The 18,585-nt window shown below is 38.2% G+C and overlaps 1 protein-coding gene across 2 annotated transcripts in view; it reads left to right on the top strand.

The window, feature by feature from the left end:
- The window catches only part of brinp3a.2 (bone morphogenetic protein/retinoic acid inducible neural-specific 3a, tandem duplicate 2), a 40,436-nt gene extending 22,560 nt beyond the window's left edge, over nt 1-17,876 (top strand). For both annotated transcript variants that reach the window (XM_072388966.1, XM_072388967.1), the window contains 7 exons: nt 1,294-1,484; nt 3,115-3,305; nt 7,227-7,332; nt 7,567-7,803; nt 9,270-9,492; nt 14,991-15,333; nt 16,594-17,876. In XM_072388966.1, the coding sequence (XP_072245067.1) occupies nt 1,294-1,484; nt 3,115-3,305; nt 7,227-7,332; nt 7,567-7,803; nt 9,270-9,492; nt 14,991-15,333; nt 16,594-17,364 (2,062 nt within the window). In that variant the 3' untranslated portion in view covers nt 17,365-17,876. The remainder of the gene's footprint in view (nt 1-1,293; nt 1,485-3,114; nt 3,306-7,226; nt 7,333-7,566; nt 7,804-9,269; nt 9,493-14,990; nt 15,334-16,593) is intronic.
- The last annotated feature ends 709 nt before the right edge of the window (nt 17,877-18,585 follow it).

The following is an 18,585-nucleotide window of genomic DNA, read 5'->3' as shown; positions in this document are numbered from 1 at the left end:
CCTCCACAGTATTTAGCTTCCTGGTTTCCTTTCAGTCACTGCAGAATCCTCACTATCCCTCCATGCTTTGCACAAAGATAAGTCTGGTTTTCCTGCCTCATTGTTTTGTTACCACAGTCTTTGTATTTCATAGTCTTGATTTTTGTTTCATAGTTAAATATTTTTTTTGATCCGGCTCTGCCGCGCTTTGTTTTTGCCTTTGCTCCCTGTCTTGTTTTTTTTTGTGGAATAAACCTTGTTTTTGAACAAAAGAACTGCATCTGGGTCCTACCTCTCCACCAGTTCCTGACACATCTCACTTAAATTTTATTTAGAATGAAATGTCTTTGTACAGTTAAAGTTAGATAAGCAGTAAATAGAATAGTGTTCTAATACACAAGGTGCTATTCATTGTGAGGAAGCAGGCAACCCATGCTCAAACCTAATTGGTTATTTATATCTGTGTCCATCCGGCCATCCATTTTCTTTACGCACTTATTACGTTGGTCGGGTCGCAGGGTTATATCTGTGTATGATCCCTTATTTTTCTTAAATTATTAAGATTTATTTTACATTTGTTGATTGTTTGTGTCTAATTGATATTTCTACATTATCTGAATCAGGTATATATAGTATATGGTAACTTTGTTTGAATTATTTCTTTTTTTCCACCATAAGTCTTAAACTTATTCAGTTTGAAATTATGAAAATAAGAGAAACAGAAACACTTTGCAGGAACTTTAAATGGTTGGCGCCAGATATTTTTAGGTGCAAAAAAATTACTGTTTCCAAAAAAGGTCACTATCCATACAGAAACGCAAAGTAACACTAATACCATTTCCACAGTGACAGCTAACGCTACACAGGGTCAAATTGGTACATACTTGCCTCATTATTGTACAAACCACTTGTCTCAACCATCCAAAGGTTTCTGCTGTCACACATGACCTCCCCTCGCCTGCTAAATAGTTCTCTGTGCAGCAGCTATTCTGACAGGACTGACAGATAATCTCCTTACAGTTCTCACTTCCCTCAAAGTGCAAACACAATGGCTCACTTAAAGACAACGGCAAAATGACCTTGTTATTCTGCATCAACAACCACTTTAATCCCAAGGTTGTCCCATAACTAGAGGTGTGATTGGGTCAAACAGAGAAACAGAATGGATAGAAAATCTACATTTGTCAAATACCCAAAATATATGTTTGCTTGTGTATATATACATGCAACAGTTCTAATTTAAAACCTGTGATCATTACATATTGTGTTGAAAATTGTATTTCTTACATTTTGTTTTTCTTTGGATGTTTTCAGGGAGTTTGGAAGATGGAAGGTGAACAACTTAGCAGTAGAAAGAAGAGAGTTCCTGGAGTCACAATTACCTCTGACCCCCGAGTTCATCAGGAACATCCGATTCCTGGGCCGCAGGCCTACGACTCAGACGATCACTGAAAATTTGATCAGGAAGTATGGAACCCACTTCCTGTTGTCAGCCACACTGGGAGGTAAAAGAATAACAAAAAGATGTTCCTTTTTCGTTTACGAATGGATTACATTGTTAAGATTTTTTTAATATCCATATGTATCCCATTAACCATGCCCTTTAAAATACTCTGGCCAATCCCCATCTCCACATACAGATGTGTTCTTTAGCAAGAAGCTGAACCCTATGTTGTTAATGAAGAGCAAGTTTTTTGTTCCTGCTGTGAATGAGGATTGATCTTAAACATCTCTCATGAACATCTCTGATCAGTAAATAATTCTCCTGAAATACACAGTTGTAAAAGTAATCCAGGGTACTTAGCTCATGTAATATAGTACAATGTAGAAGGAGAAATGCACGTGAAGGAATTATTTTTCTCCAAGATGATGTGGGCTTTAGTAAAGTATGCCGTTTGTGATAACAAATGTTAGAATATGCTCTTCAAGGTGTCCCACATGGAAAACAGATAGAGACAGCACATTACTGCAGTTCACTGCAGAATGAAACATCTCAACAGAATTCAATTCAACAAAAAGCAGGGAACTTGGTCTTCAGCAACATATGACTTATTTTAAAAGCCTGTCCACAGTAAACATGCCATTCCTACTCTCAGTCACCCTCACTCTGAGTTTGTTTTTTTTTCTTTTCTACAGTCTGATGAATGGATAATCACTAAAGGTCCCCCCACAAAGGAAGTAATAAATAAATAAAATGTTTTGAAAAATTATAATAAATAAAATGTCAGAGAGGTACAGGTTTGCTTCTCCAGTGCAACACTTGTCAATTACTTTCGACCCAACTCCATGCTTTGAAAAGGTTGCAGTGGTGAGTGGCTGCATATAATGCGACCCTCCCAGCTTCCTCAGCTGATGCAGCCCTGTGCGCTGGCTCACAGCCAGCGCTTAGTGCTATGAAGAGAGGAGAATGAGGAGTTTGCCTTGGATATTTGCCACAGAATTGCTTCTGTGGTTCTGGATGGATTGCCTCTGTGTTCTGAAACATATGGACTTAATGAAATTAATAAATAGATTGCGATATTAAGACTGTGCCCTTCAGCAGCCGAGTGAGAAAGGCAGCAGGCAGAAAAATGGCTCTGAAACATTAACACTGCATTATAATGAGAAAGATGATGTGCAGAGTCTCAGGGACTCTCAAAGCATAGACAGTGTGTTACCATGGCCCTGAGACTTATGAGGAGCTGATTGCTATGATCGCTGGCTTCAGATATGGGTGGCATGGCTTATCTTAATTGTGGTTAAGTGTCTTTATGCTTCAGTGGCGCTTGAGCTGCCTCACGCCCATAAAAGTGTGTCTCCAGGAGGAGAGCAGGTGCGGTTTTAAACTGTGTTTAGACTGTAGATTAAATGGCAAAAATTAAACAAGAAGTTATCATAACCTTTGTTCTGCTATGAAAAATGTGTCAAATAGGAACAAACTAGGTCCCATAAGTTTGCACATGGGCATTGACAGAGGATTTGTTAGTTGTATTAACAATCCAACAATGAGTCCTTAGCCCCAAATAGAGAAAATAACATATAATCCTTCAAACCCTAAATATGGAAAGTCTGATTTTATGTCAAGAAAGCGCAACATAGCATCATAAAAGCCAAGTTTGAGATTTAAAAAATAATATATTTTCTTTTTTTTTGTAGGAGAAGAGGCCTTAACGATTTTTGTGGACAAGAGGAAGCTGAGTAAGAAAGCAGAGGTGAGCGATTTTTCGGGCAACTCCTCCACCGTGACTCTGGAAGCTCTGCACCAGCTGGCTGCCTCCTACTTCATAGACAGGGAGAGCACTCTGCGCAAACTGCACCACATCCAGATTGCATCCACTGCTATCAAGGTAATGTCTCTTCATCTTTTTTTTTTTGTCTGTCTTTAAAAGCATTCAAATACACCGATTAGTACGTTTTCAATATACTTCGATCTCAGCAGATCATCAGTCATATCAAACTCATAAAACCACAATCAACTGAAAAGTGCACATGACTTAAAGCTAGAATACAACTAATATTGTTGAGTCATCAACTCCTCTGCATATTTGGCAAACTTCTTTCCTCTTCCCTCGCATACTGTGTGTAGAAGATGTTTAACTGTTTGTGTTCTTGGAATATGTTCTACGTATTTTGTCAAGTCAAAATCATAATCTATTTTGAGAGACACAAATAAATCTAAAGTAACAGTTCAAGGCAAAGGTTCATGGATTGTGAATGAGAGAAGAAGTTATGGTTCACTAAATCTAGATTTACCAGTTCCAATGAATTCCATTGAATGAACACAGATCATCTTGTACTGAAACCTAGAATGGCAGAAAGAGTTAGGTGCTATCAAATAAGAAATCTATTTAAAAAAGGAACAAATATGTTTAAAATGTAGGCATATACCAATGCTACATGTGATTTTGCATTCTATTTTACTTTAATAATAATACGTAATAGCAGCAAAGAAATTAATGAGGATGCTTTTTATCAGCCTGCTTGTGATGAGATATGATCTTCAGCTGCCATGAGCACATTGAGTCTGCAGGAAGCGCCGGGATGAGCACATATGGTGAGGGGAAGATAAATGAGTAATGCGAAACACAGCTGGTGACAGGTTTCTGCCTCCGGTTGTCACCTTCAGGTAGCATGGGGTTAATAGGGGGACTGAGGGGAGAACGACCCTCCTCTCTGCCTTTTTCCATTTATTGGGACACAGTGGGAGCTGGTTGTGTGGCCTCCACTGCTGTAGCAGGACATGAATAAGACTCCCTGTACTTATATCAAAGCTCTGTCCCTCTCACTACATTTTGTTCGGAGCGGATTGAGCATTGCATTAGAGTCAGGCACATCGAAGGAGCAACAGCAGACGCTTTTGTCCGTTACATTTCTTGGGAATTAAGGTTTTTTTCTGTAGCTACAGAGAGAAAGAGAGGATGAGAGAGTGTGCTTTCATGCTCCAAAGACAGCCGTCTGGCGTGACTGACAGGTGGGAACTGAGAGGAGCAGAAATTCACCTTCATGACTGGGGGAAAGTGAGTCAAAGGAGTGACAGAATCCTTCACTCGTGTGCATCCTTTCCACAAAGCGTTGACCCACACCGCAGCAGAACTGATTGCGCCTCTCTGCATTAATTTAATCGAACAAGTTCAGGAATGAATGAAAAGTGAGACTTCTCTGCTGTCTCTATGCAAAAGGGGAAATTGAGGCTCAGTTTTGAGGAAAAATGTGGTTCTATTATGTTCTGCAATGGAAACTAAGACTTTCTCAAAGTAGTGACGATACAGAGCATTCTGAAATCCACTCCGCTTGTTTGAACAATGACTCCAGTTGTCAGAGAGCGAAGGGGAGCATTTTTGTTAGAATTTAAGAATTTCAGAGACTGAGGATTGATACCCACCTTCCTCAGATCACATTTGCCAGTCTGTTAAAAAGGTGTCAGACTTGAATGAGAAAACACCAAGGTCCTCTAATTTTATTTTATCTTCCTATGGACAGTCACTTGATTTATAGTGTTCTTGTAATGGCAAAGACATTCATGTGTACCCGATCTCAAGTATCGATTGTTGTCTGGACAATGACAGAGTGGACTGATGATACTCTGATCATCTATGGTCACACTCGAACCAAGGATGCCGGATTGAGAAAGGACAAATAAGTGTAAACCTGCAGGCAAATCACAAACATATACACATGGAGAGTTACATAGTGACATACCCTTAACGACTGGACGATAATAAGTCTTTATGCTGCATTCGTCATCTCTTTTTACCCATTTGTTGTCTTAATATAGCAGCTTTCTAATAGTTCTGGATAATAATATCAGCCTGAAAAACAGAAATTAAGACTCACAAGACTGAAATGTTTTATTTACAAAATGTGCAATTTCCAAAGCAGCATTTGATATTTTAGTTCAGTTATTAAAGAAAAAAATACACTCCCCTCTTTGCAAACTTTTCGCTAACTGCAACAAGACCACAATATGAAATCATGGCAAGCAGTAGTTGTTAAGAGAATATTTACATCAATAAAGGAGTTAAGATTGGGGTGGAAATCAGGCTCAGGGACATGCTTTCAGATGAGTGGGATTCAGAGAATAAGACTATGTATGTGTAGAGTTTTCTGAAACTGTGAAAAGAAGGTGTGCAGTGTGCAACTTTCTGTCTTTGTGCATACTGCATACACACAGTTTTATTCAGTACTCTTTTTCAGAGTTTAATGCATTTGGCCCCTGGACTGTGAATTCACATCTTGAAGAAAAATACCAAACAGAGACCCATATCTTCAACAGAACTCTGGCCATCTCTTCGCTCCCTAATATTGTCATATGCCTCGATACAGGTGGCCAATAATGTACGATTAAGTATTTTTAATAAACAGGAATGTATCAACAGTGAAAAGCAGCTGCTACGCAAAGCGGAAATTGAATGGTCTGCTCATCAGTCCGTGTTTGCCATATGGCATATCATATGGCATATCAAATAATTCCTTTTATAGATTCAATATTCAGGCAGTTTGGAATCCTGCAATGTATCTAATTTCCTCATGTTCATATCAGCGTTAAAATCCCTCACAGAGGAAACAAGGAGTTTATAGTGCGATGTAAATATTATAGTTGAAGGATTGCAATGAATTTATCTTAATTTTTCCATTTCCATTCACAGAGAATATTTATTTTTCCTCTCAATGTTTTCCTCTGGATTAGATATATTTAACTGAAGAACAGTTATAATGAAAATCTTTATTCTATCAAGTGTTTCATACAAGCAGACATAACGTAATAAAACAAAAAATCAACTAATTAAAATACAGATCAAAAGATTCCTGTTAAATTTGATCAGACTATCAGATATTTTATCAAGTATAATTATCATTTATATCAAGAATTTTAAGAAGAAATTTGTCTCTGTGTCATCTTTAGTCTTGAGACTTCTTTGTACAAGCTCATGTAGTACCAAAAGGACACTGATAAAAGGGTGTAAAGCCACAAATACAGAAGAAAAAGAAACTGGTAAGATCTTAAAATGATTTGTAGAACATACTGTGAACACATGCAAGGAGGCTAAAACAGGTGTGATGTGCTCACTTTTCTTGGTTCTAATTAAAAGAACATCCCGCTGAGTGTTCACTTCCTTGTTGCGGCAGGCTTGTGAGTTTCTGTGGTCTTTAGCTCGTTATGATGGTGTTACTGATGGACTGACCCTCATTGTCTTGACTCATTCATCTGTCACTTTACACCAACTGTCCTCTGACAAGCCTGACCAGAACAAATCACCAAACGTAATGCGTTGTCGCGCAAGCACAAAGAGAGAAAAATGAGATCTGCTTAGGTGCCCCTCTCTCTGTCACAGTAAGAAAGAGTAGAGTGTTGAAATAAGATCTCTTGTTGTAAGTGAAGTGGAAAGGGGTGCTTTGTTGAAGCTTTCATGTGGCAAAAGTCAATTGAAACGTCTTCAATCAGTGCTAGGAAAAAAAAACATGGAGCATTTTAGCAGAAAATCAGTACAGTAAACCAGTCTAACAGCAATTTAGAGGAATTACAATGAGCTCTCCCTACTTTTAAATTCTTTTCACATTCACAATTACTATCGATTATGTAGAAACTACATTATTTTAACAGAACGGAAAAAGTGATTGAAGTTAAGCAAGGAACATTTCCTGTGTCTCATCTAGCCAAAGTACCTTTTTTAAATATTTTTTTTTTTAAGAAATCTATCTTAACCACAAGTTCTAAAATGGATGCAGTTTGAAATTTATAAATGAGCTTTTTATTTGCTGTTACCCAGGTTACAGAGACCCGAACAGGCCCTCTAGGGTGTAGTAACTATGACAACCTCGACTCTGTAAGCTCTGTGCTGGTCCAGAGCCCTGAAAATAAAGTCCAGCTGCAAGGTTTGTATATGACTTTTACCAGTTCTTTTGTGATTGTCATGATGTATTTGTAAAGTTCTATCATTCGTCTGTAAAGTTTGAATCCACGAAGTAAACAGCAGTAACTATTTGGCATACAAACGTATCGCTATATAGATGTTATTAGGAAAGCCTCCACGACATTGTCTCTACATTTTCTCTGTCGCTCCCCAAGTTCACATTTGAAACTATACTTAACACTGCTTGATTTTATAGGCTTGCAAGTGATCCTCCCAGACTACTTGAGAGAAAGTTTTGTGCAAGCTGCTCTCAGCTACATAGCCTGCAATGGAGAGGGTGAGTTTGTTTGTAAGGATAATGACTGCTGGTGCAACTGTGATCCCAAGTTCCCTGAGTGCAACTGCCCCTATATGGACATCCAAGCTATGGAAGAAAGCCTGGAGAGGATCACAGAGACATGGGGGATGCTCTATAAAGAATTTGAAGAATCAGGTGAGGAAGCTTTCATAAAAAATAATGAATTCTTGCTGTATGCCTCATCCTAAATGCAAGAAAATCAGACTTTTGAATATAAATCATTTATATGAGAGGAAGTAGAGATGAATTCAAGTCTTTTATCTGCACCATTAAACCTGAGTGAGAATCCTATATGTATATCCCCTCCTACTCTATGATTTATAGGTCAGCTATAATAGCTGAGTGAGAATCCTGGATCCTGGCACATTTTCTGCATATAGCAAATTAACAATGTGACAAGACTAGATTAAAAAAGATCAACAGCTTTCGGCTCAGGTAGTTTACAATATGTCTGCTGTAGATTAATCAGCTATAAAACCCATTTATTGCCCGTCCAGCTTTTCATATCACCGAGGAAACAGAGGTTGAATGGAGGCTCTTAGCACAATGTTTAGTTATTATTGCTGTGCTCGGTCACCCTGCCTTGGTGATTATTACTCAGGTAAAATCAAAATGGATGTCTTTTTTTTTTTTTTCTACTCGACAGATTTGGCTGAAATATCACTAAGTGCAATTACCTTCAAAGTTTATGTTTTAATAGCTGGCTGTGAAGCAAGGCCGAGAGCGTGCCCAGACTACAGACACCCACCTGTGTCATAAAAGTGTCCTTCACCAAGAGATATCACAGCTCACTGCCTCATCAGCAAAAGGAGATGCAAAGAAGTCCTACCGCTGACCCACATTGGGGTCAGGAGTTGGGTCTCAGTGTTAAAGCGTCAGTATATGATATTTCAGACCATTATACAGGATCAATTCAGTAACTGGCATGTGAAGAATCACCATTAGAATGATGTCCTTATGAGAGGCTACTCCCTCTCTTCATGCATGTTGGTGCATGTTATATCCTGTGTCCAACAGTAGAGTTTATCTCAACTTTATAAGCCAGGTTCTTGGGTTATTTTTCTAAAAAAAATGTCCACAAGACAGAAAGACCTTCGAGCTGTTTGAAAGTTTTTCTATTAGTTTTGGCTTTGTTCTACTGTAACATTCAGTGGCTTTCTAATGTTTGAAATCTCAGAATAAATAGCCCAAATACTAAAAGTCCCTGTCTCTCCTATGACAATGTACTCATTGAATGAAACCTCTCGCATATATAGGGCAATCACCTGTCTAAAAAGCATCGATATGTGAGATTTTCATTCAATTTTGCTCAGTGTGACATGGGTGTGCTGAATATCTTTAAACCAGTTGCTTTAATTCCCCATAGTAGAAGCAGCTTTTCCTCTTGCAAAACTGGCTAAAATGCTTTCTGTATTGTGTTTACTGAAGCCAGTTCTTCTGTTTCTACTTACCTCTCTACAAATCCAGACTCCTTATTGCTGACCACGTCCCTCATAGCTGAGTTTAACACAGTTTCACTGAGGTGAATTAAATGATCTTCTTGGACACATAAACTGTAACAATGTTAATACTGACAAGTCACACTTTCTATGTTGTTACAGATGAATTTAAGACTTTTTACGCAAGGCTTCCCCAGAACTACTTCCTGAACGTGTCGGCTATACAACACTTGTGGTCCTTGGACAGTCTTTTTCAATGGCGATATGAGCAGCTGGAGAACAGCATGCGGGTCCTCTCCAGACGAGCCCAGAGAGTCATCTTCAAGCTGTTCAGCCTCAGTAAAAGATGTCACCGACAGCCTCAAGTCCGTACACCAAGAGAACGGTATAAGAACATCTTCTGTGTATGTATATGTGTATATCATAAGTCAGCAACGTTTTCATGCTTAAACTTACAGTAATTAAAATGTTTTGCTGCAGTTAACATGTTTCATTTTTCTATACTATTTAATATTGACCCTCAGTTGAGCTGCAGTATTCTGGCAGTACCCCCCCCCCCCCCCCCCCCCCCAGCTTTTAGTAATCTCTATAAAATAATCCCTGTCAGTGGAAATAAACATGTTGCCACTGGTGTGATGGCATTTCACTTGCACTCCCTCAAAACGTCCCTTGAGTGTATGTAAATTGTGTTTTTTACGGTGAACAGCTTTTACTAGCATTATAAATTCATCCTGCGGGAGGTTTTGGGAGGCTATTGAAACAGTATATCAATTCAAACAAACTTTACATTTGTTGAAGACTCACCTGTTTTTACACTTGCAGGTAACAATATATTAGCTCAAAGAAAAAAAATCTAGAAAATGCACAAATAGGATTGGTTGAACTAATTTTACATTGTCTGATAATTCCTCATATCAGCCTTGTTTCATTGTATCTGTTGTTGTTCATTCAACAAGACATAAGGGATATAAGACAAGATAATCTATTTTTTAGGTTTGTATTTTTTTTCCCCAATAATACTGCAGGAATATAAGCTCGTCCAAAATCACTTAAATTTAAAGCAATACTAAACTGACTCGTCTCTCAATAATTTATTTTCCTTTGAATTATAGGATATTTGATATTATGTGAGGGAAAAAACATTTCTTCTCTCAGCATGAACCCCAACACTGTTATACAGATTTTCTGGACATGTTCAGAGCTTTTCCTGCATGGCCAGGTCACAGTTTTCCCTTTTGTGAACATACCTCGTCAGCACTGCTACAACTGTGTATTGATTTATTTTTATTTTCTACCTTTGTAAAGTCTGGTGATATGTGGGGCTTTGAACAGTCGTGTATATATGGATAAGAGATTCATAATTGAGAATGTTCTATGTTTGAAGGAAATTTGATATTTATGTTCATGCGTTTCACCCAGCTGATACCTTCTGATATGTGTCTGGAACTCCCCACATGTTTCGTGACTGAAAATGTTCATAAATTCTGAACCATAGGTATGAATTCAATTCTGCATTTTGTGTGAATGTAAACTTTTTTAATGTTAGCTTAATTATAATTAAGCTTTTTGTCCTTTTTGTTGCATGGCATAAAAAAGACTAGATAGCACATATACATAATATATACATTTATGTTCATTTATTACATTTGAAGTCAAACTTCACTTTTGACAACCCAGTGTAGTTTAGTACAATTGTTTGACAAATTCCTATTCCTGTCGATGTTCCAATCAAAAGGAAAACCACGGTTTCAAAGTTAGATACTTTGTATGACTAACCCACTGTGACCTTCTCCATAGCAATTTGTTGTGTTATAACAACATTATGCACCTTCAGTCTTTGTTAAAGAGTGAAGACAGTCATTATTTCCACTCCAGAAAACAATTACTTGCAAGGCATTGTAAGTGTTTGTAGAAGGTGATCCGCTCAGCCCTCACTGTCAATCACACTACACTCAGTTTGACGCTGCCGCCTCAACAGTAATGACAGCAGCAGTGAAGGCAACGGCACATAGATCAACTGTCAGATTAATCTATACAGTGCTTTTATGTCCAGCCGCTCTCTTTCCTTTATCTCATATTTCCTTCTCCATATTTGTTCTTGTACTCCACACCAAATTGCCAAAAAACACATCTTTGCAGCTGATATTTCCACCCACTTGCAGGAAGTTGCATCCTCTTCCAAGCTGTGTTTATCAGTGTGTTCACAGCCAAATCAACTTTCATGCATCCCCTTTCTTTTCCCTCTTCGTAGAATCTCCATTCTGATTCTGAGTGGGGTGTTTGTCAGTTTTCCTGGGAGAGAAACAGAAGCTCTCCCTTTAACATTGTGCTCTCAGCACTTGAGCTAGATGAAAGACATGTGATTGATTTTTCTTGCTGGTGTTTGCTTTGCCACTGCGCTGACAATTATGAGAGGATAAGGCAGTCGAAGCTTTTTTTTTTGTTTTTGGTAGATGGGAAAGGACGGTTGACTTTATGCTCAAACTTTGGCCATTAGCCGTAATGATGCACATTGTCTCTCAAATGATGGTTTCAAACTTTTTGTGTGAAATCAGCTTAAAAAGGCTTCTTTTCCAAAGCAAAAGAGAAGAGAAAAGAAAAGAAGAGAAAAAGGTGCAAAATGCACCCATGTATACCAAGTGTTTGAATGCTCAACTGGAGGAATTCTATAATCTTTGACAGACTACTTGTCAAGTGCAATTAGGATTTGACTCAAAGTGTTGAGTATCCTTCTTTCAAGCACATTTTTCTTACAGAAAAAGCCCAAAAATTGTAATTACTGCCATGAATGATTTTTTTTCCAGTTTATTTATTTATTTATTTTTTTTATTGACTGGTTTTTCTTACCTTCTTTAATTCCGATTTGCTGACTTCTTTGACGTACATGATTTTGTGTACAGTATCTGTGACAGGAAATGCAATACTAAGGAACATTAATATAGCTCATGGAAATAAGCAAAACGTGCTTCTCTGGGGAGCCACTACTGCAGGGAAAATATCTTTCATTCAAGACAATAGCATTCTTTAAACTTTCTGGCAGAATTTTAGATGGCATTTTTCCGGTCACTAGGACAATTTTCTTCATGCTCAAAATGAATTGCAAGTTGTGGTTAAAATGTCTTTGTTTTCCCTCAAGAAGGCTCCTGACTGAGTGGAACACCTTAGACGATTGTTGCACAGAAATGCTGCTCATAGAAAGTCAATAAGTGGCTTTGTTGTGATGGACACGCATGTTTTCTCTTCTCATCTGAGTTTGATTTCAGTTCCTGTTTGTTTAGCTTTAAATAAAAAAATTAAATAATGAAATAAATAGACTGGGGAACCAAAATACATCAAATATACTACAATGTAAGATTTCACAGAAGTGGTTGTATCATCTGGTCCGCCTGAAGCTGGAAACATCACTCTTAGCTGGCTCAACTGATAGATGCACATAATATGTACAGCCTGCTTAACACCATTTAGTCATGACGAACAAACTCTTCATATACCTTTTGTGGGATTGTAATGTGGTGCATTGTGCTTATTCTAAACTTCTGTTTAATCAGCCTAACAGGTGCTTCAATATTTCCTTTTTTTAGTAAAGACAGTTTATATAATATCCCTTTCACATATTTAAAATATTTTTTTCACACTATCACACAGATTTAAAAGGATTTAAAGGACAGGAACACCATTTAATTAAATTTTTGTAACAGGTAGGCTATATTTCTAGAGGTTACGTGTTGTTACCAACTTTTTTTAAGATATCAATAACTTACTATACATACATAACTTACTATAATACATTTAGCAAATACTCTTAAAACTAAAAGAAAGCAAATCTTTGCAGAAATGTTTAAATCATTCCGTCTTCCCTCCCAGAGGACGGCAGTAGAATAGGGCTCAAGGGATAAAGAATGACCGGTTCAATTCTTACTTTTGAGAGTCTAGGTCATATCAAAGAGTAGGACATAAGAGCCAGGCGTAGCAAAGAAAAAATACAATTTATTGACAGTCTGAAAATATGAAGTTATGGCAAGCAAAGAACTCAAAGACTTAGACTGAATCCAGGAGTGGAAAAATACCCATAATCTAACAAAGCAAAGGTAGGAACAATTGCAAATAAAAGATACAAAATAAAAAACACAGGCACAAACACAGCTAAAGAACACAGACAAAATGATAACTGGAGGAGGGAGAGAGAGGCTACAAATACCTAAATGGGAAACTAAATGCAGGTGAGACCATTGAAGAAAAACTATGTCATGAGGCGAAACTACGAAAGACACAAGGAAAGTGCTCACCAAAATAAAAATGGGAAGAAACTACCAAAAGACTGAAATACATGTGAAGAAACAGGACAAAGGGACAAGAAAGCACAGAAGATGGAGAAACTAGACTGGAAAGCGGAAGGAAGCTGGCTGTATTAACTGCAGCCGATAAGTTTCCAACAGCCTCCAGTCTCTATGAGAAGCCACATAAATATTTACATCCTGTCAGATCTGCTCTGATTTGTTCAAATATTCACAAAGCCATTCAAGAACTTGCATCCGGTTTGTTGTTCTCTAAACTTGAATGACTTCAGAGCAGCTTGAGGTCAAATTAGAACGATGTGTAACTTGCATCATTGTGCAGTTATATGTTAAAATGATAAATAATAACATTGGCCATTCAAAATGTAAACCTTGAAAATCCTTTTACTAAATCTTGAGTTGGTTTTACAGGGAAGAGAAACATCAACATGTAATACATATACATTATTATACATCATTTCTGTTTTTCTTAACTGCTCCTTTAATTTAACACATAAGTCAGAGGACACTGTGATTTACAGCAGTGGTTCAGAAGGAGAGTGGTGGGGGGTATGAAGGCTGCACATAATCACACAAGGGAACTAACGGTACAACTGCAGTCTTGTCTTGGCATCAGATTTGCTCTGCTGAAGCTGTCGGAGGTGAAATGCCTTACCCACAGGTAGCGGATGATGGACAGGAGGTTCTTTTTCCGTTCATTTCCCCAGACCGCTTTTTCCATTAAAGGGGTTTTATATTCAAATCGGTGATTTTCTAAACTCAGGCTTGCTTCCCACTGCCAAGCACACAACAAGTTTGTGATACAAATGAAAGGAGCCCCAAATGTAACGTGACAAACATTTTCAGATTACCACAACAGTTACCTCAATACATACTCATCAAAGAAGCTCTTTTTATTCATAAAAAATACTGAACATGCTTTGCTTCAGTTCACAAAGAGGATAAAAGGCATAAAAAGATCATAGTAGATCAATTTAAACAGAAAGGACATCAAACTCTGTTTCACATGGGGAAATTATGTACATCTCCCAGATCGAGTTAGCCTACAGCTGCAGTGCACTTCTAATATTCATGTCACAAACTGATCAATGGCAACATTCTGTGTCTCTTGCATATTTCTCAGTGTCTTTCTTCTAACATTATACATATTCTTTGCATATTTGACCTTCACCAATCAAGTGCTGTAGGACAGCAAATTCATGAAGCCTCCATAAAAATCTCAAGCAAGCAGACAAGTGTGAAATCACTCTGTGAGCAAAACACGGTAATTGTTTAATATGAAACTCCCATCTCTGGCATTTAAATCCACTTTTTTTTTAATATAGGTTTTTTAATCAGGCAATATCAAGTTCCACCAAATACATGCTGAAACAAAACTCAATTTAAGATCATATAAAAAGTCAACTTTCACGTGTTTTGATCTACACATGACCTAAACGATCTCATGCCTGTCTGTCGTGAATATTTTAACAAGCAAGCTGTCTGCAGGTCCACACAGGTGTCTTATAAAACTTCTTCCTATTAAACAGGCTCATGCTCAAATGGGTTCAATAACTCCCACTTACCCTTTCTTTATTCCCTGGTGCAGACCCCAGTCCTACTGGCTGAACCATTTCCAGTCTCTCCTGTATTGTTCGGAGAACAACCAACTTGGAGAATTCTCGGAGGAGCTTCACAGCTGCAGCTGCCGGTATGAACACAGCACTTGTCAGCTGTCCACGCCCTGCTCTATCGGGGAGGGCTCAGCCTGTGCGGTGTGTGCGCCTGACAACCACACCCGCTGTGGAAGCTGCAACCCAGGCTTTGCACTGATGCAGGGCGCCTGCAGGCCTATGGTGGCTGACTCTACAGAGAACTACCTTGGGTTTGAAACAGACCTCCAGGATTTGGAGCTGGGCTACCTGCTGCAGAGAGCAGACCGCAGACTGGAGGTATTCTTCTGTTGGCCTTTGTTTAATGATGTCATACTTACTGAGAGTAGAGCTGTTTTAGAGCAGCATGGGAAGGATGCATGCTGTCGTGGGAGCCATTCAACACTGCAAAGTGTTCCTCTCTTTGTAAATATGGTTTCTATGGTTATTTATCTGTTATAATATATGTTGTTCTGTTTCATTGGACATTTGAAGCATATTTTCCTACAACATAATGCTACTATAACAACTCTATATATTTAATCACAGCAGCCATTAATAGCATGTTCATACTTAAAACCACAGCCTGGCAGAATGCAGAAAATACAGAACTTGAACTGATTTTTATTTTAGATAAAAAATTGATAATATTTGTTCTTATACCAAATGTTGTTTCAGCACTTCTCCCCATCTATCTAGCTGTATGTTATGGTCTTTAAGTTTCTCCCCTACCTCAGTACCTGTCCAATCCCACTTTTTAGTGGTTGCCTGGTTTAAGCACAGACGTATCAGGAGAAACAGACAATGATTAATTGATGCTTTCTGCATATGCATGTCTGCAAAGGTGCTTCTACATGATGTATGTTTTGTTGTTGTCGTCCAAGTTCAGAATAGTCTGTGCATATTTTTTTTCTTGAATATCACCATACACATTAAACTCTGTGTCTGCATGTAGACAAGGCCATTTAGAACATATTTCAGAATAACCAAGTAACCACATGTACATGATCTCTGAAAAATTTCCTCTAACATACTCATAAATTTATTTGCCCACCCTACTGAAAAACAGTGAAAACATAAATGTGAAGAAAACATGTCTTGAAAACAAGTAAAACTTTCATACTGTGTCCTGGAAATATACTCTTCTTCCCGCTGTTATGAAGTTGCCATTTTCTCATCAAATGTGGGGAATGCATTGTCAGGGTAGACTGAAAGTGCTTCGTGAAGTTTGAATGAAACCAGGTATAGTTCCTCTGTCAGGGTTCATTAAGTCTCCAAACAGACATAAAATGATATGAATTTGCCTGAACATGGTCCAAATAGTCCCTAAATAGTTTCAATGAAAGTGATTTATGGGATGCTACAGCATCCTTTAAGAAGAGTATTTGAGATCTTTGTATGTGGGGAAAACTTTATTCACATCACATGGTCTGAATTTTTTATTGATGTTGTCCATGTTACACACTGTACACCTATCACTGTAATGAGCTGATCATACCATTCTTACAGTGTGAGGGAATTGAAACTTAATCTATGTCATTGTGTGTATTCATCTAATAGGTCCATGCAATTTTCATCAGCAATGACATGCGACTTAACAGCTGGTTTGACCCATCATGGAGAAAGAGGATGCTGCTGACGCTGAAGAGTAACAAATACAAGTCCAACATGGTTCACATGCTGCTGGGAATATCCCTTCAGATCTGCCTTACAAAAAATAGCACCCTGGAGCCTGCACTTACTCTCTACATTAACCCATTTGGAGGGAGCCACTCTGAGAGCTGGTACATTCCTGTCAATGAGAACGGTTTTCCAGACTGGCAGGCCACCAAGCTAGACCTGCCTTTTGAGTGTTATAACTGGACTCTGACACTGGGCAACAAGTGGAAGACATTCTTTGAAACCATCCACATCTATCTTCGAAGTAGGATAAAGACTCAAGATGGAGCAAATGACAGCGTTTACTATGAGCCTATAGAAATGACAGATCCTGCTCAGAGCCTTGGTTACATGAAGATCAACAGTATTCAGGTCTTTGGCTACAGCATGCATTTTGACCCAGAGGCAATCCGCGATTTGATTCTGCAACTGGACTACCCGTACACCCAGGGTTCCCAAGACACGGCCATGCTTCAGCTTTTGGAAATACGAGACCGGGTGAACCGTCTTTCGCCTCCAGGTCAACAGAAGTTGGACCTCTTTGCCTGTCTCCTCCGGCACAGGCTTAAACTGACTGCCAGCGAGGTGGTTCGAATTCATGCCTCCATACAGGCTTTCAGCTCCCGTCTGCCCAATTCACTGGATTATGAGACCACCAAATTGTGCAGTTAACAGCTGCTCAAATGGAGAACTGGACTGTAAATTCACACAGAAAACTCCTGAAGATAAATATTGTGCCCTTTGCAGTGCAAATGCTTAAAGATGCTCGGTCTTTAACCAAGTTTGTGATTAACCAAACTTTGGTTTATCACGATGAGGGCTGAAGAATGTATTCAGCTGGTTGTGTTGATTTTCATGATGTGGAAATTATTTTCAGTGCTATATATAAACAAGGAGCTGGAACAGTGAGGAAATGCACAACTGTTTTCCCACAAAAAAACTCAAAACAATTCTACAATTGAAATTCAAAAACCATCGCATTAAGTTGAACCATCCTGTTTCAATATGACTCTACTCATTTATACTGTAAGTACCAATGCTAAATGAATGGACACATTATGGTAAAAATGGTACAGTCTGTTTGTTTGTAATTTTTTATATGTTTCTTTGCTTTAGTGACAGTGCACTTTCCATGAAGACCAGATTACAGTTGTGTCAGTCAAGATTTTGTAGATAAATTGATATTAAAACATCATATTATAACAGATTTGATTTGTCAAAACAATTTCTTACAACCTTTTTGAAGCTAAAGAACAGGATCTAAGGGGATATACAAGCCAAAGGTATCATATCTTATACAGTCTAATGCAATTAATTCCACGTCTCAAGAGGCTCACTTCATTTAACAGAAACTCATCCATGAAATTGCATTCCAAGCAAAAACAAGTGAAAAGTCAAATAGCTGAGAATTGCACCACAGGTCTGACTACACACGTTCTTACTCAGTTCACAATATCAAGTCAAACAAACGGGTTCAAATTTGTTTCTCTGTAAGCCGTCACCCTGCCCAATTTGGTTTCTTGAAAAAGACTGCAATGGATGCAATTACTAGCTTCTATTTCCTATATTAAGGCTCAATAAGGTGTTTATATCTGGAGAATTGTTGCCTCAAATTTCAAAGGAAGCTTTTTGTTTCCCTTCCCTTAAAGAACAAACAATACTGTGGCATGTTTTAAAGATAAGAGAGGAGGAGCGAGAGTAAAATTGAAACAACAGAGTTTAAATTGTAAAGAAAATTGTGTATTCATGTTTACTTAACATCTTTCTCATGTAAAGCAAAGAAGCTGATTTTCTGAGAGACAGGAGTGGTATACATACAGAGGGGCAACATGTAAGTGAGTAAAGAGCAGAATGTTGGGGACAGCGTTTGACCTGAATTCAAGGTGAAGGAGA

The sequence above is a fragment of the Leuresthes tenuis genome, unplaced genomic scaffold, assembly GCF_036924035.1.
Source record: "Leuresthes tenuis unplaced genomic scaffold, fLeuTen1.0.hap1 SCAF_7, whole genome shotgun sequence".
Lineage (NCBI taxonomy): Eukaryota > Metazoa > Chordata > Actinopteri > Atheriniformes > Atherinopsidae > Leuresthes > Leuresthes tenuis.
This window is presented reverse-complemented; position numbering and strand designations above follow the sequence as displayed.